At 38.0% G+C, this 23,761-nt stretch overlaps 1 protein-coding gene across 1 annotated transcript in view; it reads right to left on the bottom strand.

Moving 5' to 3' along the window:
- Positions 1-1,041: 1,041 nt before the first annotated feature.
- The window catches only part of AHRR (aryl hydrocarbon receptor repressor), a 66,371-nt gene continuing 43,651 nt past the window's right edge, over positions 1,042-23,761 (bottom strand). The window contains exons 4-10 of the mRNA XM_074847887.1: positions 12,049-12,138; positions 10,619-10,748; positions 9,038-9,171; positions 7,505-7,704; positions 5,759-5,877; positions 4,697-4,838; positions 1,042-2,161 (exon numbers count right to left, since the gene is read on the bottom strand). Of these exons, the coding sequence (XP_074703988.1) occupies positions 1,042-2,161; positions 4,697-4,838; positions 5,759-5,877; positions 7,505-7,704; positions 9,038-9,171; positions 10,619-10,748; positions 12,049-12,138 (1,935 nt within the window). The remainder of the gene's footprint in view (positions 2,162-4,696; positions 4,839-5,758; positions 5,878-7,504; positions 7,705-9,037; positions 9,172-10,618; positions 10,749-12,048; positions 12,139-23,761) is intronic.

Raw genomic sequence — 23,761 nt, 5'->3', positions numbered from 1 at the left:
AAGCACTTTGGGTGCTTTTGAAAGCTATACACACTCCAAGTAGCTGTCGGTGATATTAAGATTTTCTTTTGGGAATGAAACTGGGATGCTTTTGAAAATAACATGTCTAATCTGAGTGTGGGATTTGGTTTTGATGTCAGGTGACGATGTCTAACAAGCTGCTATCGATCAAAGAGACACCATCAAATAAAAAAGTGCATTTCCTTTGTTAATATTACAAGTAACAGCAAGGAGAATAACTGGAGAAATATTTTCTTCTCATGTACATTTAACGGCACTTTGTAACTCATTTATAGAGGTGGATAACATCCCATTGTTCAGTCTTTCAAAGAGCAACATGAAAGGCTGATGGCTTTAAAATGGAAAAATATGGGTACTAAAACATTAGTATTGTCAAGGAAGCTTGGAAAGAACTTCAGTTTGAAGTGAAATAATTTCTAGTGCATTTTATGAAAGTAATTTGTTTTAATTAATGCTATCCTTTTAAATTAAGAAGTTGTGTTGGGAAGCCCTTTTCTGTTGCCATCAATTTAAAGTTGAGATAAAGGAATAGCTGATGCTTCTTATTAGAGTAACAAAAAAAAGCAAAAATTCCTAAGGTAAACTGGCCACACTGAAGACCATAAACATTTTCTCTTTGTACAGAGGCATCGCATCAGCTTGAGAAAAACAAACAGAACGAAGGCAGGAAACAGAAACAGCTAGTCCTTGGTAATGAACTGTAGACAAGAGAGAAAAGATGATAAAGACACATTAGCAGGTATACCTGTGCAGCAGTGAGTAATGATTATTTTTCTGTGCCTGAGGTTTTGTCTTTCCTTCTTTCCAAAGATCACTGAGAGAAAGGTAGGGTGGGGGTGGGGGTGTGTGTAGGAGGTGTGTGTGTGTCTGTGTCTGTTTTTTCTCACACACAGATGCACACACACATGCACTCAAAATTTTTCCATTGGCTTTTAATTTTAGTAACTCCTTTAACCCAACTGGAAGAGAATCTACAACTTCTTGCTTTTAACATTATAAATATTCCAAATGTTATAAAATCTATTGTAAAAATGTACATTCAGTGGTTTTATGAGGCACAGGACCTGCTAATATATTTTCAGGGAAGCTCACATGTACTCTGCTCTGTCCACTGTTGGACAATGGTGGAGAATCCAGGGGCTCACGCTTGATTGCTTGAACCAAGCAGGGGTTTTTAAATTCACACGGCATTTTAAACACCTCGTTATTCTGCTCTTTCTCCTCCCCTAGGCTGGGGCTGTAGAAGTGGCCGTAGCACGCCATGTGTGGCAGGTCGGGCATGCTTTCCAAACACCCAGAGGAGTTCTGAGGGCAAAACGGGGCCGCCTCCTTGCTACGTGAACCCTTGCAAGATCTGTTCAGGTTTAGGTTGTTGGGATGATTTGCTACAATGCATTGCCAATTATGCGGTGTGTAAAGGCAGTTCCTTGGCTTCTGACAAGGTGAAGCTGGCTCACAGAGGCCCGGTTCTGTTTTGAGGTGCACTCTGTTGGGGTAGCTGAACACCTGCTTTCTCACTGAGCCATTCTCATCCAGCCAGGCTCGGTTTTGCGACATCAGGTAGTTATCAGCAATGTTTTCAGAATCGGAATCATATTCCATTTTGATAGGCATCTCCAAGGGAAAGGCTGTGTCATAGAGAGACTCTGAGGATATTAACGGTCTCTGCAGTTTCAGATGGTCCGTCGCATAGTTCTCCACACAACGCTGCTGTACACCCGAGTAAGACTGGCAGCCTTCAGCACTCCCATAGTGGGAAGGGCAGGTTGATGCTAAATTTAAGATACTTTGGTCTCTGTTGTAGAATGATCCAGCTCTCCTGTTTGAACACGTGTTCATTCGCTGGCTCATAGAACAAGAGCTTGAGTTTCTCAAAGTCCAGCTACTGTTTGTGGTGCAGTTGTTTTGAACGCCTAAAACTGATGTGTTAGAACTGAGAGGTTCCTCTTGCATAAAACACTCACCATTTGTATGAGGCTCAAACTTCACTTTTACATTATCTTGTTCATTTTTTACTGCTGTCCAGTTAAGATGCTTCCACTGGCCCAGAGTTTCAATGGCACCATTATAGGAAAGTCCCTCCAGGTTTCCTTTCAAACTGGCAAAACCACTTGATATCTTCAGTTGCTCATCTTCTTCCCTTTCGATAACAGTAGAAAAAAATCAGTCAATCAGAGGTTTCTAAATGGATGTTTTCTGGGATACAGAGTGGCTCAACATAGATTACAAGCGATACTTTATCCTTAACTAAATATGGGACTTTCACACTCTTGTCCATATAAACTTTGCATTTGTTCAAGAGAAAAAAAGATCGTGCATGCATCTGAGCATCAACGTGTGTGCACAGCTACCTTTCTGTGCCACTGTTTCATTTAAAATCTGACATGCATTTACTCTTCCATTTCAGGCCCACAGTTCACAAAGACCTTAAATACTGTAGTACAGTATGGTAACTACCTTAAAGTTTTGTTCTTCCCTTAAAATATATCTAAATATTCATGTGTAGAAAAATCTAGAAATAAAATGCAAAGAGTATCTTAAATGAAATGGATTTTGTCAGCAAGGAATTATTTGGACACATAAGAACTTTCTGATCAAAGTGATTTGAGGGAGAACCATGGGGGTCATTTTGAATATTTTGAGACTGCAGAGTTAGCTGAGAGGAAATAAAATGCCTGAATTAAGTGTCCTGAATAGCCATGGATGTTCATATTGGGCGTAGGTTTGTTTTACATGTCTATCTTAATTTATGTTGTCTTTCGTTTTCTAAGATGGCCAGTGAATTAATTTTCCATGACCTCCAGCTGAAGTACTTAACATTAGCAAAGAGCTCGGACAAAGAAAGTTGCCTGAGCATTTCCATGCCCAATGCAGCAGTTTTCAGAACTTGGGGTTCAGGATTTGTCTTAAATTCACTAACGTGCTGATTCTCGACCAGTCAGGATCAGTGCTATGAAACCACCCTCTCCCTCTTCAGACAAGAAGTGGACATCTCAATAAGAAAACGAGCATGAAAACCTGGAGAGCTAGTGAGGGTCTTAGAAGGCTTTTTCTTAGCTCACTATTACGAACTTTTTCCTTGGGTATGGACTCAATGTGCAAGTATAGGATTTTCCAGTAGAGGGAGTCCATGTTGTTACAAAGAGAGGATGTCCCACTGTAATAAATGTCCACCAAGAAAGAATATTTTCTCTCTTTTCTTCCATGAGGTATTAAATGCTTTCAGTCCTCTACTAAATATTATTATTGCTATTATTGATAGTCTTGAGATGCAAATGGTATGATACAAGTTTGCTGCAGAACTAGCTTCTCAGGAAATGGTCTAAAAGCTTAAATACCCAAATTAAAAATTTTACAGCGAAATAGTATCTAGTGAAAATTCTCCAGAAGAATGTATGTTTCCAGGAAGACAGCATACATTTTAACAACAAAAAAAAAGGTAGTAGTAAGGATGAAGTTTATTGCAGACAATCAGGAGGACAGAACTCAATATAATCTCCAAGATCAACTCTTGTAACACTTCAGTCTGCAGGAACTATCAAGAACAAAAGAAGGATTTTAACCACTCAGAGGGTAAAAATGTAACTAAATGTCAAAGAGCATGCTTAATTACACAAAAACAATTAAGAAATAGAGACTTGAATACAAGAAGCAGCCCATTTTAATCTGCTTCTTAATAGAAGTTCATTCCGTCACATGGCAAAGATGATGTTTGTGCTGTCCCAGTAAAGGTGAAGAGTTCCACCACCCTCAGGTGGGAGCTCCTCTCTAATTCACATGGATCCTGGGAGATACACTGCCTGCAAGGGATATCTACTCTAGAAGTTCAAAGACTTTTTCATTTATTTCTTCCACTTACAAGGCATCCTAAAGGAAAAAGAACAGTGATAACAGCCACATTTTTTCCACTGGGCCATATGGTGGCTGTGTACACCTCCTAAACCCTGGTCATTCAGTCCACTCTTATCTCTTCCCTCAGACCACCTTGAAGAGATACCTCAACAAGGCCCACAGGAACTGGAACAGACAATCCCATGGGGGAAGGAAGAAAAGTCTATTTGGGAGGAAAGGGAGAGGACCCAGCAGAGGGGTCCTCTTTGAATACAGATCTGTGAGATTAGCTTCCACCCCAAGGCCGAGCCTATAGCCAACTAGATGTATCTATCTACAAACACGCAAGGAATATGAGAACCTGTTTAGATTTTGTTGAACATCCACAACTGAAAACATGAGCTCAACTGTCATCCATAAAGAAAAAAAACCAAAAAGCTTAACATAATCAAATGTTAAAAAGTAGAAAAACCAGGACACTAAATCAGCAAAGAGTTTCAGCTGCAAAACAAAACAAAACCCCAAAATACATTTTTGTGCAAGAAAGTCAAAACATGTTAATAATCAAGCATTTTGGTTTTGAAGTATTCTGGCTTAGTATGTATGTACACTCAACTTCAGAAGAAAAAAAGACTGAAGAAAAGAAGTAAATATTGTTTAGGATTACAACAGTCATTTCATGTGACCCAAGACAAAAATGGATTTCCATTTCTTAACTAAACTAGGTCTTTCTCTTTCAGCTCTTCTCTTAGGTCACTACCGTCCTTCTAAAGATCTCATACATAAAGAATACATTCATTTTTCTAAAATATAAGGCTTTTTTAGTATTGGGAAATATACTTACTTTAACATTGGCTGTTGGGCAAGGACATATTCTGAACAACCACTTCGATACAGAAGTTGAGTGTTAGCTTGAACCCAGACCCAGTGATCTTCATTTGTTTGTACTTTGACTAGAGAAATGCCATTTTCTCCATTATTCTTTGCTATACAATTAAAAAAAAAAATCTGTTTTAATACAAGCAGTATTTAGTACTTTTTCTTACCTAAACTACAGGTGAATGTTCACAGGTTTGTTTGCTGCTCTGGAACATCAGCATAGGAAAGTGCAAGCTAAAAAATGTCACAAAACTAGGCAAATTACATTTAAAAACTAAAATTTGGAAAGCCTAATGAGGCACTTAAACTGTAACCAAGAACTTTCCCCTCTCAGTAGTAGTACTATACTAACATGAAAATGTTCATAAAAAGTGGGGCTATGACAGAGGAATGGTTTTAAAGAAGTTAAAGGTTTCCAGCAGGTATGACAAAAGGCTGAGTATAACTCTACTTAAAAAGTTGCCCATTGGGGTAGACTCACCATCAAAATTTTATCCATTGTAAAATCTGAAATACAGCACACTCTCATAATATTGCCACAGCCAAACACTGGAAAAGCATGAGTCAAAGCTGCAAGCAAATCATGAATTTTAAAGACAATACATTCTGATTTTCCTCTGTTTTCTGATCTTTGGGGAAAAGTAGCATTTGTAACATATCATCCAGTTTTCCTCAAAGAGGGATAGATATTGTCATTAATTATTAAGATTTTCACATAATCTTATTAAATTCAGTGCTGCCATTTTTAGGAAAGCATATGTTGAGTATTCTTATTTACTGTGATTGTTTATATATCTGTAATCTTGGCATCACAGTATTTCTACCCACTCCAAAACAGCAGACTCATTCAGTACTATCTTTTGAGGTGGACAACTTTTTTTGCATTTGTTTAAAGAAGGGGTTTTAGAGAGAAGAAAAAAGAGAGCATTGGGACCAAAACCTGAAAAATGTAACAGGAGAAAAGACAACGTTCTTTCTCCATAAACTGTGTATAATCCAGAAGTACAGAAGTACTTACCAGACTCACCTTTGATTTGGTTTTCAGCAATCTGTAACACATTAGTGAAAGCGGCACCTTCATGATGACTGTTTCTTCCATATAATTCTGCTGCTTCACATAGGCCTGAATTACCTTTGGAACTGGAGCTGTAGAGGACAGAAAATGTGGAAAATTCCTTGTCAATGAATGACAGCACAGTAGAATCACAGACTCTGAAAGATGTGATCTTCAAGCTGTTGACCATTAGCAAAGACTTATGGTTTAAGTGTACAGTAACCAACACTAAATAATTATTTATGTTATCTCCATCATTCTATTGCTCAAACTAGTGGATGACTGGAATTCTGTATTCAATTAAAAGGAATAGTTATGTTTAGGAATATTCTGCTCACAACTCACTATATCTAGAATAATAAATTTCAGCTTGAATGTTGTGTATATTCTGCTCTGCCTATTCAACGTAGACCAGCAATGCACTTGTTAGCATGACTTCAATTTGCAATAATCATCATATGATTTGAATGGATTTCTTCCAATCTTTAGTTCAAAATGCATATTAGGGCTTGGAAAGGGTGCAAAGTCCATAACACTGCTTTAAATTTTTTTTCCCTTTATTAAGAAGACCATCAGAAAAAAAAAAAACCTATATAAATTTGCCCACCATCCCTAGCTAGCACGCTTCAGGCCTGAACCAAAGGAAACACTGAAGTTAAATGCCCACTTCACTCTTGTCAAATCCTTGGCCACTGTCCAGTCAGTTAATAAAACTTAAGTAAAGCACCTCTCTTCTAGGGGCTGAATTCTGATGGTCAATTAATTTCACCTGGGCCACTGAAAAACTAGTAAGTGGAAATGACTTTCGAGCTCTACTCCAAAAGCCCGTATAGTCCATTATGTCAGCCTTCCAGTAATTTAATTCTTGTCAAAAGGATGTATGTGCTAGAACCACATTACACGTCTGGATAGTAAATCCACATATACACAAGCATATTCTAATTAAAAGCCAAATTATGATGCTGTCAGTCACACTGATGAGTATTTTGCTTCACAGCAATGGACCTCACTGCTGTAAGGTTTTATTTAACCAAATAAGGGAAAACATAATCCTAGCCCCAAACATCAACTAAAATTCAATCATAGAAGAGAAACGAAAATAAGTGTTAGGAAGGAAATGAGTCTGAACACAATCTGTCCTGATCTCCTGTGATTGCTACCGAGTGATCAGCCCCAGGCCATTTGGTGCAATTGTAGACTTATGTGTTCATAAGCCTTCTGTTGTAAGATAAATGCATACACCAAATACATCTCATTTGACTCTATGTGAACACCCACACACATGCACATTCAGCTTTTTGAAGTTTTTCTTTTCCTTTGTTTGCTACCAAAATGCCCAAAAATAATTTTGCTGCCAGAAGATACTGAAATTTGAAAACTCCCAGTAAAGCCCCTTTTTCTTTTCACTTTTACAACTAGTAGAATGATCTATCGCATTGGTAACTTCTGAAGGTTAGGAAGATACCCTAACTTTCCAGTTTTTAAGCAAAATTATATATATAGTAATATAATAATTAATATGTATTATAAATAAAGTAAAACATATTATATTATATTAACATGGTATTGTACAGTTATATCCAGATAAATTATTCACTTTTCTAAGAAAGAGTTTTAAAATGGAGATTTATTTTGTCTAATTTGTGCTTTTTACATGCTTAATAAACATAAAGCCTGTAATATACTTTACTAACTGCTAAAAGATTAATTTGAAAATACTTTGTATTCACTGCTGCTGCATCATCAGCTTTGTGTTTTGCTTTCACAAGCAGGCTTTTCATCTTCATCTCTGTCACAGAAGGGAGCAGAAGCGGTACCACTATGCAGAATAAGGACAGCTGAGGTGGCAATACTGTTCCTGATGAAGACTTTTTTCTTTGTCCAAAAAGAAACTTTAGTTTGCCTTGGAACTGCATTGTCTGTTATAAAAACAAAACAAAAAAACCAAAAAAAAGTCTTGCACATTTAGTATATAAACATTTAAAATGCTAATACAACCTATGGACCATGTTGTTTAACACCAAAACCAGTTTTGAAACAGGGAGAAAAACTAGGAATTTCATTCTCTTCATAAATTTAAACCATGCCATTTCAGAGGCATGGTGAGTGGAAGTACTATCACAGTAAAATGAGACATTTTAGGCTGGTTTTTGTTTTTTTTCTCTCCTGTGTATGTAAAGTAGAAGTTCTGTGTTATGTTCTGTTCACCAAGACAGGCAGCATATGTTGGTGTAAACAGCCATTTCCTCTGTGCCTCACTCTGAAGCTGGAACTATTATTTTTCTGTGCTCTGTCCTCTCCAGTGAGAAGGTTCCTGAGTTTCTTTCCTCTTGCCCTGCCCTTTCTCTGGGAAGTATATGGACTGGCACAACCCAAGGGCTGTGCAAGCAGACACCAAGGGAAAAGATATGCCCAAGACAGCCAGATATGAAGTACATAGCTTGAAAGAAACCATCCATCCCTGCCTCAAATTTCCATATAATCAGAAGGCAGAGATCAAGTTAATAACACACTGCTGCCTTTTGGTGAAAAAATTACCTACCACAAAATGACCAGAGAAAAATCAGTCCGCTTGTGTTGGGCATTTTCCAGAGCTACAAGATTAAAACAGGGATGCAGAAATGACTAACTGGTATGGCTGTTCAGACCCATAGTCTTCCAGCAAATGAGCGTCTGAGACAGAAGTTGCATTTCCCTGTCTGGTGATGATCCTCTCATTTTCTTTGCACGTGCCATACTTTGTCATAAGAAGAAGCAGCATTGGTCTTTAAGTAAATGGGGAAGTGATTTCTAGAAATGAGCCACTCCTGGTAAGGATATTTCAGGAGTGCGTGAGAGACTTTCTAATTCTGGTTTTTATTATTAAAGGACCCTTTACAAAAGAGGAAAATGGATCATTATTATTCTTGTTCCTTAAAGCAAATACTTTGTGCTTAAATGTTAATCGTTGAAACTCAGGCTTGCGACCCTTGTGCAAGGCCCAGTACAACTCAAGGACAGATATTGTCCAAAAGAGCTTAAAATATAAAAGTTTAGAGATTCTTTCATTTCAAATATTACAACCTTCTTTTCTCCCATCACTCTCTATACATATTAATAAATGTCTTTAGGTGTTTCTTGTTAGTGCACAGCAAATTAGAAGTGTATCCTGTCCATGGCTCTCCACAATATTTATGTTGAAATATTTTTCATACAAAGTAATTAAAATCTAGTATGTCATGACTACAGTTCTCTAAGTGAAATTATACTTACAAGGAAGCCAGAAGTACTGTCCAACAAGCAGCGAACGCGACAGATGAAACAACGAGTTAAGAAGGAAGAATAATCTGTTGTCATGCTGTCATTCTCTTGTGCTTTAAACAATTTACTGAGAATATATTCTTCTCCTAGGAACAACAGTGGAGGCAATATGGATCAGATCACACTAAGAAAGAATGAAAATGTTCTGTAGCCAATTGAAGAAGCTGTTAGGGAAATTGCTAAAAATTACTTTATGGAAGGGTGAATGTTAAATTGTATCATGTATAGGTACATCTGCACAGGCTCTACCAAAAGAAAAAAGAAAAGCTCTACAATGGAATTCAGGTGAGTTTCTTTAGAAACTTTGACTTTTTTATTTCCTGAGTTTTTGTGATTTTTAATGATGCAAAGCAGGGTAACAGATGTTGCTGGTTTTGAGATCAGAGATCACAGAAAATACATTAGAAAAAAGAAACAAAATAAGAAAAAATGCTAATGCAAGACAAAAACAAACAAATGAACAGTGGCTGATTAGCTAATGTTCAGCTGTTGCCTCCTTGATTTTTAGTGAAGCATTTTCCAGTTTTGGACCACAAGGGCATAGCTTTTGAAATACTTATTTCCCAAAAGACACAAGTATTTGTACAGATGTACGAACTCAGGAACCTAAATTCTCCACTGTATATATTAGGAAAAAAAACTTTTTATAGTTTGAAATACTCATGCACATTGCTTAGTTTGTTTTCTGTATATTTCCTACAAAATCTTGCAGAGTTCCTCAGATATCTGTAAGACTCATGCAAAACACAGAAACTGCAAGAAATTCTACCAAACTTTTGTGACTGTGTTCCTGAGGACTTCATAAAGGCTGCTGAAGGACTTCTTGCAAGTTTCTCCCCACCCATCTGGAGACTTTGCTTCCTCAATTTCTTTCCTCAGTTACTGCCTCACCTCTGGTGAAATGCATACATTTTGCTGGAATCAATAATTCTTTATAAAGTTAACAATTTCAACCTCACTGTATTTTCTGCAGTCATGATTTCAGCTTAATGCCTCATGTAAAAGAAACCTTGAGAACATGTATCCACCTGTCTTCCTAGGGAAATACAGTCTCAGAGGAAAAAGTGCATTGCTAAGCCTACTTGTTCTTCTGAAGATTCCTATCTACATAATGTTGCATGGGAAAACAAATAGCAGAAAGTGATGTTGCCACTGTGGTACTGTGCAGAAATGTTTTGCATGGAATGTTTTTGCATTAATGAGAGGAATACTAATGTCCTGATCAGCATGAGCAAAAGGTTGGTAGGATGAACACTGGTGCTCTTCATTCTGCATGGATAAGAATATCTGTAGGCACATTAGAGGGAAATAAAGGAAACATCAACTTTGTGGCCTCAGTGGCACATGCTACCTTATAAATATCAAGGATCAGGAAGAAACATCTTCTATGGGACAATAACATTATAAATGGCCACTGAACAGCTTTCCAGTGAAGAATCTGACTTGACATGGAACAGACATGGGTGTAGGTGGAGTGCAAGTCTACCTCTGTACAGTGGTGCCTATGTTTCCAATCACCATATACAATCCCACCTGTTTCTGTCTGTAGTTGCTGTCCAGACAACATCTGGGGAGGATTCATGGCCCAGTGCAGTTGTCTACAGAAATCCTGGCGATCATCCACGTGAATGTAATCATATATGTTTTGGTGCATTACATCAGTCTGAAACAATGACAAGGAATGTAATTTGTAAGCGTAGTGGGGCAGATGCTTATCTTTAGGTTGGTACTTTCCTTAAAATAATGACTGGTCTAGGATACCTTCACGGCAAAGATTGATTGAGGACAGTTATTTCAGAGACCCCTGTTTTTCAACATCTGTTTTTTGGCTTGACATCTTAAGATGATTCTTTTTATTCTTAACTCTTTTGTGCATATGCAAATGTGAGTCATAAAAAAGTCCAACTGGCAGCTGGTGACTAGTGGCGTCCCTCAGGGATTGATGCTGGGACCAACCCTGTTTAATTTCTTGATTAGTGAATGGTGGTATAGAGTGAACTCTCAGCAGGTTTTTAGAGGGTACCAGCTGGGGAGAGCAGGACAGCTACGCAGACCTTGGCAGGCTGTAAAAATGAGCTGACAGGAACCTCAGGAAGTTCAACAAAGGCAAAATTCTTTCTAATTTTCGGTACCCCAGGCAAATAAAGATATTAAAATACCAAAGTGAGCCCAGGAGAGTGCTACCAAGACACCTAAGAGGGCTGGAGCACATGACATATCAGGAGAGGAGAGAAGAACAGGGTTTGTTCAGCGTTCAGAAGAGAAAACTTCAGAAAGAACTAAGTGCTGTCTACATCAACTGAATGAGCGGGTGTAGAGAAGACAAAGCCCAACTCTTCTCAGAAGAACAAAGTGGGAGGACAAGAAGCAACAGACACAAGTCCCGACACAGGAAACTGGGACTTGATATAAGCAAAAAAAATTTACAGTCAGGGTGGTTAAACACTGGAACACATCTTCCAGAGGGGTCATAGAAACTCAGAACTTGACTAGATGAGTCCCAGATCAACCTGCTCTAACTGGATCTGCTTTGAGCAGGAGGTTGGACTAGATGACCTCCAGAGGTCCTTTCCAACTACATGGTTCTGTTATTCTGTGACTTTGCAATATATTTATTATACACAGGCAATCAGTCTAGAATAGCAGCATCTTATACTGAAATTGAAAGAAAACTTCTAGCTAAATCTTATTTTTATAATGCATCATGTTTCTGTTAACAAAAGCTTTACAAAAGGAACAACATTACAAACAATTCATCTTCACCTGTCAGATCACCAAAAAAAAAGAAAATTAGTCTGAAATGGCATAGTAAAATCACTTCAGTAATAGTGTCTAATCAGCAGTAGCAGGATAAGGCAAAAAAACAGTGCTGTGTTTTAGAAAGCCAGTTAGCAGAAGTGACTACAAGAAAGTCATTATAATGACAGTGCCTAAGTATTCTAAATATTTGTTAATATATTTACCTGATGAAACCCTAGATAGTCCACAATCGTCGATGACGCATAAAATATCATTCCGTCTGCACTCACCACCAATGCAAAACCATTCAGTGACTAAAGAAGGGAAAATAAAATAATTAAAAAGATAATCAGAAAGAATGAAATGAGTATAAAATATATAAATATCCTAGATATTAAAAAATCACTCTGCAAAAAAGTTGGACATCAATTTTTTGCAGAAGGGCTTTTTTTCCTAACATGAAAAATGAATAACAATCTGAAACATGATTGTTCCCTTTTTAAAAATGTTAGGATAGCTAATTATAGTGTAGCTACCATATTACATTACTGTCTTATTATCTACTTTAAATTTTATTTTGTTATTAATTAATATAATTAAAAGTTTAATAGCAAGTGTCAACTACTTTTTTCTTTTAATTTAAAGCATCACATTCCGTAATAATTGCTTTGAATTTACATGCATTGATACATATAAATAATATAATAATCTCTGACAAGAAAATCAAATACATGTGCTGTTGTAGCTGTGACTTTAAAACTGGATGTGTATTTTGAAGTATGGCTATTTTCTTAAGCTTCTATAAAAATACATATGTAGCCTAATTGCATAAATGAAACTAATATAAAAAGTAGGCAATAAATACTTCACTGATATAGACCAATGTTTAGTCTAGAAAAATGCTAAATTACTTCTCATAGACTCAGTGATGCAAGGAAAGCAACCAGAGAAATCCAAAAAGAAAAGTAAGGATTAAATGAAATACATGACGCAAACATTAAGATCCATCATGCTGCATGCAGACTGACTAATTTTGCCTCTCTTCCCTTGAAAATATTTGGTGACATATCTTTACTCCAGCAGGTTTGCATTCCAAGGTAGTTTAGATGATCCTTTCACGTGATGGTTTTGAGGTCTTTTGAGATTACAGTTCAAATAGCTGCTGCTGAAATACTGCTATATTATTATTACCCTTGCTTCACCTTTCTCTCAATTTACTGCTGTAGTGATGTGCCTACTAATCCTGAGTTAATCCTGAAGCACAATGAGGGCAGATTTTCAATTGCTCAGTAACCAGATACACTGACATATTTTTGTGAGCTTGGTTCTCTTTTCGGTTCCTAAATAAGGACCAGATTTTCAAGACTGCTTGAAGCCTGTTCCCACTGTGACAATGGTGGGCAGAATTTCAAGACTCCAGTGCACAATAGGCCGACCTCCTCAGAAGATTTGGCCCCAATCATAAATGTGGAACACCTTTAGAAACGTGGCCCAGTGGGACCATACATGGCCAGGGGCTCTGCGCCTCAAAGAACCTATGAAACAGTGACTGGAGAAATGTAGTGGAGAGAATGCAATGGCTCACCTACGTTTGGAAAGAGCTGTAGCAGCAACGGATTCAATCAAGTCAATGCTAACCATGAGTCATCGCTAAGAATAGTTAAGGGCAAATAATGTTCAGCTCCAGGTCAGCTCAATAGATACAGATCCTTTCCAGAATATGCATTATCTCTGCCTAGTTGGGTTTGTGTTGAACATTAGCTATCCCTGTCGCACAAGGAGTTGCTGGACTGGTGCTGTTTTCTGCTCTAAATAATGCCCCAATTCATCCCAGCACCTCACCAACCAGAAGACAATCTGTCAAGATTTCTACATATTCACATCTGTGCCTTTCACTGTGCTGAGAGAAGCCTCCATAGATGGTATCTGTCATATCCATTTCCAATGTCAAGTGGAGACAAGAAAGCATTTTTGGCATCTTGTCTCTTTGGACTCATCTTCACAGCAATGAAACCATCAGTGATGTGATGTTAGGAATTTTATTACATTTTGAACATCTGGCAGACCTTTTAATTTGGACAGACTAAAAATTTCCTCAAAGATAACTGTAGGACATTTAAGGGAGCTCCTTCATGTCTGCGGCTGTTACCATGCATGTTCCAAAAGACCTCAAGTCCTGCCCATGCAGCAGAAATTAAGAATGTTAAAGAAATGTTCTTAACCTATGCAAATTAATGCACCAAGCCCTATCTGAGAAGGCTTAAAAATTGACCACAAGACCTGAATATGATCAAAGAATCTCACACGGTATCATGCTGAACATCCTTAAAATGTGCCTTCCCTTGTCCTGCAGGCAAGCTGGAGTTTTTCAGCCCCTGTAGGAAATAGCTGGGGAGCAACTGCCTTTGCCAAGGATTGCTTTTATGAATCAAGAAATAAATGACCCAACTTGAAAATGAACCTTCTTCATCCAACATATTGGTACATACTCTTTAGGACTACACACATACCCTAAGAGATCAGTTATCTTTAAAATGTAAAACTTGCTCCCCCACAGTGGAAGGAAGGCAGGTTTGTCTTTACACAAGTTTTTCTTTCACAGAGCCAGAGTCAGGCAGGACCAGGTGCAGCAGTTTGTAAAAATGGGAAGGGGAAATGGGACCATGTGTATTTCTAAGTGTTCAGATCAGTGGACTGGCAACTACATCTGTGAGGTTGGAGAAGGTATTAAGGAAGAGTGGGAGGGAGTAAAAGGAAGGAAGAACTGGGGGAAAAGTTCAAGGAGCCATGTGTTTAGGTTAAGCCAGAAATGAGTATGGATTTGAGGGAGGTATGTAAATGAAGAGAATTGCAAACTTCCCCTGCTTTATTTTTGTTTTGTTCTCAAAATGCTGATGTCCTCTCCTGAGTTAAGATCTCTTGACTAAGCATTGCCTGGTTTTCATGACCCCAAATGCAGACATCAGATGCTCTGCCCTGCAGGCAGGAAAAGTAAAACCCACTTTGGTGCAACAACAACTTTTATGGAGCCACATGAAGCTATTGAGGATTAACACAAATTCCATGTGTCTAAACCTCATTTTAGCTGGGAAACCTGTTGCTTCAGCCACACTAAGAAGAGACGAGCTGGACATGGAGTAAAACTTCATAACCAGTGAGTCTTACCCATGACTGCAAATTGTTCTGTTTTCTCAGTATTACCTTAAAGTGTGGTTCAATGTGAAACCTGACATCGTAGCACAGAGGACTCTGAATAAAGTCAGAGTTGGGCTCAGATTTATACTTTTCTTACCTACTTACGACGGCTGCGGAGAAGGAGGAAGGTGTTTGCTAGCACAGGTCTGGTAGCCAGAAGTGGGTAACAGTGATGGCAAATTGGTAGGAAAAGACCTCTTCTGACCTCTCAGATAAACTTCTCAAGTATCATATACAACTCCATACTCCAGCCCTTTACAGTAACACTGTATAGAGATTTTCCATGATTCTGGCCAGAATCCTAGTGATTTGTTAGACTGAGTGGAAGAGAGAGACAGCTTCAGTCCATGAGAACGAAAGAAAACTATTCCCAGCTTTTTTGTTCTGAGTTACTGGGTCTTACATTAGGCAGGACATCAAAGTATATGGCTCCACTTATGTTTTTAAACATTCTCAGTTACTGAAATATAATTCTCAGCGATAGCTTTCTCTCATTTGCGGTGAATGGGAGACTGCACTGGTGTGCTGTGTCAGAACCACAGCAGCCATCTGCCTGGGTAATCGATAACCTGAGGGGAGGGAAAAGGGAAAGAGGATGCGGACCAGCCTCATACCCATGCAGTCTGCGCTCCCTAATGTAAGCACATGTCTGCTCAAAACACGGAGGGGACAGCACAGAGAAGTAAAGGCAGCTCTTCTCATTTCATTTTATTCCATTCAGTAGAAGTAATGGAAAGCCTAAAATAAGGCTCTTGGATTTAGAGGAGGAAATAACTGAACTCTGCAGCTCAATGTTGATGATATTTGCTTTGTGTACAACTGGTGTTTTAAACGATAAAGTCCACTTGCATCCTACGACAATTTTTAGCAATTTTGCATGTACTTACACATTCACAGAGGGATACATCCACACATAGAAACACACACAAAGACATTAACATGAACATTAAAACTTTTGCAACAAAAACCAACTAACTTCAAATCTGCAAAAAATACATGGTTGTAAACTGCCATTTGGTAAACCATATGGATTCAATGACAGATGGAATTTCTAATCCAGGATAATAGCTGAAACATGTGAGACAGACTTAAGTATGTATTGTGAACATTTGTTTGTTTGTATTTGGCTTTTTAAAAACACTTACATGAGTTTTCTACATTGTACTTAAAAAATGAAATCATGGGGTTTTTTTCCCAAATGAAAAAAAAAAAAAAAAAGAGCTTGGCACCAGACAGGGGCCTGTGTTCTTTTGAAAAAACATGTACATCCAATTATGTACTCACGAAAAGCTGCACCTGCTACTGAAACAAAAACCAATTAATCTGTCAGTTCAAAGAAAGTACGACATTATTCTGGTGCCCACAGTAGCTGTGAGATGAAAGTTATCAGTTCCTTCCATTAAGAAGTTTTTGAAACATTATTAGTCAAGAGGTTCTCTTTGGGAATGAAGGCAAATATTTTGAGGAAGATAGGACTTCCTTTGGCAAGATCCTTTATATATCCTGATATTTTTTTTCTGGTCCCACAGCAGAAAATCAGCCAGCAAATACTTCAAAGATATTTTGGTCAAGGTCATGGCATAGTAAAAATAAGGAAGGGGGGGAAAAAAAAGAGAGAGAACAAGTTCCAATCCACATTTCTCTTATTACTCTTCCTTGAAATAAAGGAAAATTCACTACCATTAGGTCTCCAGAGACCATGTTACTATGGTTACTAAAGTACAACAGTCAAGGCCTGCAGCCATGCCTTGCTTTGAACAGATTTTCGAGTCACGCAACTTGGGTACTAAATTTCCAGGGTCAGTTGGCTCACAGTTTATCTGGAACAGCTTCATTTAATAGCGGATCACTGCGTTTTTGCATCCTATGTGGGATGCGGCCATTTTCTGGTGATCTAAATAAGTAGCTATTTAAAAACTCTGGAAATTATATACTCGTTCTTGTCTTATGAATATTAGGAGGAAAATGCAGACAGTTAATGTGTCTTCTGTCTTTAACTGTATTGTTTAGTGAATCAGTATTTCTTTCCGCTGATGTTTTTGGGACTCATAATTGCCCTTCTCAAAAATCCTTCTGCAATCCCTGAGGTTCTCTTCATAAACTGAAAAAAAATGAAACTCTTACAGAACCCTGAAATAAAACCCCACATAAAAGACTATTCAGGAATACTGTATCTGATGACATCAGGATATGGCCTTTGCTCAACAAGTACAGTATCTCTTAGCCCTCCAGACTCTTATGTATCTCTCTGGTATCTACAAAGCATCTTCAAAAGGAATATTTCTGTGAGTAAGCACTATTTCGTGCAAAGGGGGAGTGGCAGAATTGTTTTTAGCATTCAGTTTTGATCAAAGGCTTGGTGTACTGCTTAGTTTTCAGGCAAAAGAAACAAACCAGAAGATGAATTTCCATCATTTGAGCCAGGGGAGGAAGGAAATCCTACAGGCTGAAGCCTACAGCAATGGGTTTATATGGGAAGCCTTTTGGGAGGAAAGTGCTCGATCTGATTGATTGGTTTTCATAGGCAACAAAAATGTTTCTTTTCAAATACAAAGAAATATGTACATATGATAATTAGGCCTCTTTCACTCTTTTTGTCTTCTGAGATAAAACAAAGTTCATGTTCCTGCCTATCTCCTTGAGCTTGGATATCACTTCAGGCTCCTTAAAGACAGTAGGGAAATTCAGCATCTAATGCTGCGCTACCCAGAGCAGGGCCTGGCAAAATTTTCAAAGATCATTCACAATGCCAGAAAAATTTGAGCCCTGGCCCTCCCATTTACTACTGGAGGCAACAGCTGTGCTCGGATGATTGTGAACCATTCAGTCGGTGAAATTTCTCATTATTCCATTTTTCAGTATGCCATCACTTCCACCGAGGAATTAGGGCAACTTTGGAGATACTTGTTTATATATGTGTCTTCAGTCTAACAAGGGAGCTGGAACACTGTGGCTCGTCAAGAGGCAGCAGACAAAACTGGCCTCCTGGAAATCAGTTAGGAAAATGTAAGTCATTGGGTTCTGGTAATTGTGAGCTATAAACTTTCAAGAAAACATAGTAGTTCCCTGGAGGGTGAGACTGTAATGAGTGCACACATGTAAACGCATTTTAAACCATGGTGATGTTGGTTTTTATATGCTTGATATGTAATGAGTATTGGACAGAACCAAGAACAATTTTGCCTTTAAAGTTGTTTTGATTGCATGATGTGAAATTGTAAATGTAGTTTTTCTTCTCTTATACTTTCCTTCCAAGCTAAGCTTTTATAATAAAACTCTGCTTAGTCTGTGTCAAATCCTTGTGGTAGGGCCTCTCTTCTTTACTGTATGCATGGCCCCCAATGAGCCTGGCACCCCAAAACCAACCACTCTGCCCAAGATGGTAGTGAGAAACAAGAGCTGAAGCATCATTTGACATTGTATGTGCAGAAAGTTGATGTGGTTCATGCTAGAAAGAGATACATCCCAATTGAATCCCATTGTTTTCACAAGTACTAAACACTGAAAATGACAATACAGAGCAGAGCTGTACTAACGACTAATAGCTTAAAGATGGGTTAGGGAAGGCTTTGTTGCTGCAAAAGTGAATTCATGGGTGACACCAAACACCTCAGTACAGATTTATTATATGACATGTTTGTTTAGAATAAATCATTAACACCAACAACGCTTTCTATTGATGGCAATGTTTGGTGGATTTTTCATGTCTAGCTGTAAAAAATCCATGCTTCTTTTCTTTGCATTATCAATTAGGATTTCATACAGTAGGTGAGTATATGAATACTACCTGAGATAAATGGACATTTGACAAGTACTGGAGACTATTTATAGTAATCTAAAGAAGAATAATATTCAAGTCATTAATTCTAAAGTTGTCAGAAAAAAGCACATTTTATTTTTTAATACGTAGATATATATATCATGATTACTGGATATGCTAGTGAGTATTTGTATGAATAACATGTCATTTACCTTAGTAATTATCATGAAAGGATACTAAAGTATGACATAGTCTTTTCTACCTTTTCCTTTAGCCTCCTCAATAATCATGATGTTGAATTTAAAACTGTGCTCTACCAGTAATGGAACCCTACTGTCAATCCTCTTTCACAAATACTATGCCCTGGACTACACTTGGAAATGGAAACAATCTTTATATTGATTTATGCAGTTTCTCATTTCTCTTCCTCAAAAGCAGATGTTGTATTCACAGATGGAAGCAAAGCTGGGGCAATATCGTATCTTCAGTGCAAGTTCAGCCCTTCATTCTTTCTGAGTTCTGCAGCTGCTCTGAGCTTTTCAGTCTTCTCTTCAACAATTTCAATATAGAAAATGCAAGCCTGATTAATTCCATTTGGGAAGACTCAAAATGAAGCATTAATTGCTCACTACTCTGCACTTGTAATAACAAATTTAGTTAGGTAGCCTTTGCAATAACAAATGTAGTAAGATTACCCATTATCTTTCACAGAAATAACTTACTGAAAAGAGTCTCAAGTAATATTTATCCAACATGTTAGACAATTAGACATATGTAAGTACCAAATGTCTGGATTTTTTTTTTTCAGTGTTATTTACATGTAAGTGCATCAAGTCTTGAAGAGAAGAAACCGTCATAATATTCCATCCACAGCTGACTTTTGTTTGTACTAGCAAACTGTTAGCCAGCATGAATGGCAGACATCTCTTTCTGTAAGGAATCAAAACCTAAAAGAGACAATGTTGCAGCCTATATACTGTAAACAGAATGTGATGTCCTAATTTCAGAGCACTATTTTTCTGTGTATTTAGCACTATATATCACGTTTTCTAACACAGAACTATTTCAGGGGATGAAGAGAAGAGCAAAACAATCTGTATTTCACATTCTGTTCAATAATATATGCTAAACCAGCTTTTTTAAACACTTTTTCAGGTCAGTGGAGTTTTTAGGGTGTGTGTGGCATTCCTGAATTTGACTCTGGGAACTATCATACTATGCGAGTTACTGTCTTATGCATGTTTTGCATCCTGTAAGTGTCCTGCATAAAACACACCCTGTCCCACACTGGCAGCAGGGGTGACTTCTGCTGTGAATGTGTTATGCTGACCCAGAGAGGCAAGCAATGCTTTCTCTAATCTAGATATCAAGTGGATGACAGTGGATCATCTGGAAAGAGGTAAGGATGGAAAGTTAGAGACAACTCCTCTAACCAACAGAAATGACTGTAAATCTTAAACTGAGTTATAGACTAGATGAATCCTTCCACAAGGCCCTTCTGCAAGCCCCTGCTTTAGTTTGAGCAGACATTTCTTTTCTTATTACTAAAAAAAAGCTGAACCTTGGTTACTGGAGAATTCTGAGGGCATTGTAGTACTGGGAGGAGGGGGAAGGTGTAGAACACATGGGGGGAAATGCCTGCTGTTGGCCACCATCAGCTGTTTTCATAATAGCAGTTTTCAGTTCAAATCCATCAAACAGCATACTCTAGTTTTGTTTACTGAGGTAGGCAAGAAGTAAAATTGAAATGAACTCAATATTTCTGGTAAAATACGTAAGTTTTTATTTTGAAACCTTCATAACCACAAAACAAAATCACTTCAAATTTGCAAAAATTCTAAAGACAACATACAATCTTGCCTGGACCTGCTTCCTTGCTCATCACTTCGCCTTACCAAGAAGATAGCAAGTCTAGAGCTCATTAGCTTTTTTGAGTTGAGAATGAGGAATATACTGGAAGCAAGTGTCAGCTGTAAATACAGATTAGGTTACTAATTTATAATTTCACTTCAACCAGTTGAAAACCAGTTAAACAATGTAAAACTGCAATTATCTATGATAATAGACAGGTATTATTTGAAGTGTATATCTATTTCTTTTGGAGATTTTTTACACAAGACATGACTTTGCCATCTTCAAAAACAGGACACTTCCTCAAAAGCAAATGCTCATGCAGAAATTTGTACGGAAGGAACAGTGTGTTATGATTGCCTTCATTACTTGAACACAAGAAGTCCAGTTCTAGTAGCAGACTAAATCCCAGTGCATCTATACGACGCAGTGCTCACATACAGATAGTGAACCTATTGATTGGTGAGAATAGTTGCCAAGGATTAGCTCTGAAGTCAGTGACAGAAAAAAACCCTAACGGAGCTGAAACAGGAGAATATGTTTTGTTGGGGAGGAAGTCACGTGGCTGCTGGACCATCTCCAGAGGCACAGAAATAGCCTGAGCAGAAACAGAGGAAGCGGCTGTGAAAAGTGAGTTGGGGTGGAGTTGGCTGTCATGAACAGTCTGGAGACAGCAACAGCAGCCTGAAATTTGGATCCGCATCTGGTCTGTGCCCAAAGCTCATTGATTCTTTACCTTAAGGCTGCCGGTGGACAGCTTCTCTGTTCACCAGTACACCTAAAATTTCTCGGCTACGCCTCCTCATATGACAGCAGGTTTGCCTCTGCCCTGACAAATGGAAGCCAACTTTTCTGATACCAGTGCAAACCAGAGAGGATGCTGTCTCTCCTTGCTGCACACCTGTGCTGGCTGCCTACTCCCCCTGCTCTATCACATTAAACATAAGCTGCTTGTCCTGATTTTCCAATCTGCTCACAGCTTCCTCCCCTCCCAATTATAATCTGTCATATCATGTTGGAGAAGCTAAGTACTAACTCTCATCAGTCCAACATGTTACCCTTACCCATATGCAAGATTTGAAAACAAACACTTAATGATGTTTCCCATTTTGCTAAAAGGCTCCACGCAAGTCTCTGATTTTTCTCCTTCAAATCCCTCTTTAAAACTCTTGCAAAAGTCCTGGCAAAGGTCAAGCTGTTCATACACTATGAGTATTGGCAATCGTGGTTACCATTTTGTTCATTATTTCCACATGCTGTGTTAGCCATCGAAATGCATTTTTCACCACTTGTCTCGTATTTAGTCTGCTAATCTGAAGGGAGGAGATCACATCTTTTTGTTTTGTTCTGCCCCCCTGTCAAGCTGGAGGGTGCCACCACCTGTATTTCAAAAACCTCAGCGCTGTGGCAGCATCATGATCGTTACAGTCCTAACAGTGGCACTAAGGACTGGCGGAGAGAGCAAATGGTATTTAGAGGTCACAGGCTTTTCTGTCCAGATTTGTTTGAGAAGAAAAAAAAAAAGAAGAAAGGAATAAGCGAGAACATTAGTTATTTGTTTAAAGGGCAACAGAAAGGATATTTTTTGCACAAAGTTGTGGCCATGCCAAATTTCAAGTCTGGATTTTAGAAATATGCCTATTTGCAAAGAAAAAAAGGAACCAGGGCCTCTGAAATGTTCCTTTGTGTTTTGCCTGTGCCTGGCAAGAAGCAAGTGAATGTACGCATATGATAAAATGGCAAGTTTCTCCTGACCCCATTTATGGCTTTTTTTTCTCATGGATAAATTCTCTGTAAGTCATCCCAAGTGACTAATGTCAGCTTAAATCATGTCATCTGAATTACTGGGAGAAGGTTCATGTTTGAAAACAAAGGAAAGCAAAAGGGTTGTTTGGGTAACTTTTAAAAGTTGTATTAACTGGAAAAGAAAATGCACTGAGACGATGAACTTTTTATGAGAACTTCCTATTTTGATGGCCCCATTTTAAACCAGTAGATTAAAAGGTGAAGCACTGTATCATCATGTAACAGGATTTACTTCAGAAGAACTGTGCTAAGAGAGTCAGCACCATTGGAAGATGAAAAGGAATTCAACACCAGAATAAATCAAAAAGTCTCTCTCTACCAGTATTTAATTTCTGAATTCTGTGCCTTGGTCATAGCCCTGTATAACCACCATGCACTTTTGTCTGACTCCCAATTTTTCTTTTCAAGTTAAAATTAAAAAATAACAGGAAGAGTAAAATATCTTGCTCTCAGACTGAAATTCAAACTGGAATACCTTTTTCAAGAGCACAGTTTTATCAAGTACTGATTACATAAATCACTTTGGAAGGAGGAAGTGGAATTACACTAACAAGTTTAAAAAAATTACAGGAAACCAAGTGGGAAAAGGGTTTCCTATGTTATTTCCTTATGCAGAGTGAAGAACAGCACCAATAGAATGTTTTCTAATGTATCATTTTCCAACTCCCTTGGAGTAAAACTTGAACTCTAGTTCAAACTGTTAGTAGAGGCCACCTGGAAATACCTTTCAGTGCACATACACCTCTCTGTTCAGAGTAACTCCCAGAAAGCTTATTATTTGCAGCCACTTTTAAGGTAACAACATAATGTTAAATAATATGCTTCAAAATTGCATTGTATCAAATCCTGAATCCTTTACTTAGATAAAAAGTCTGACTTTCATTGGTTTTGATTAAGAAGACTTGGGCTCTATTTGGTATTAAAGCTAATGAAAAAAAACTTCAGTAATTTCAGTGGGAACTACCAAGCAAGAACCAAAATTTCCTGTTCACAATAGTGCCCAAACTTGTGATATGGAATTAAGAAATAATATGTAAAGGACTTGTCTGTGTGATAAAGTGCGTGTTCTGTGTGATAAAGTGCCTATACCCAATTATACTATCGCTTTGCACCAACAGTCGATTCCAAGCACAAATGCTGCCTATTCAGTAGCTAGATACCTGAATTGCCTCACTAGTCATATTACTTACAACTCAAATCAGCAAAATTCATCTGCTAAATGGTAGAACAAAAGCATGCCTACAAAATCTGGAAGCTCAGTTTGAAAAATCCAACTTTAGATGATTAAGTAGTTAATGTAATAAAGCTAATATTATTGATACAGA

This window comes from Strix aluco, chromosome 1 (genome assembly GCF_031877795.1).
Source record: "Strix aluco isolate bStrAlu1 chromosome 1, bStrAlu1.hap1, whole genome shotgun sequence".
Taxonomy (NCBI): domain Eukaryota; kingdom Metazoa; phylum Chordata; class Aves; order Strigiformes; family Strigidae; genus Strix; species Strix aluco.
The sequence above is the reverse complement of the archived record's forward strand: the minus strand, read 5'-3'. Positions and strand labels throughout refer to the sequence as shown.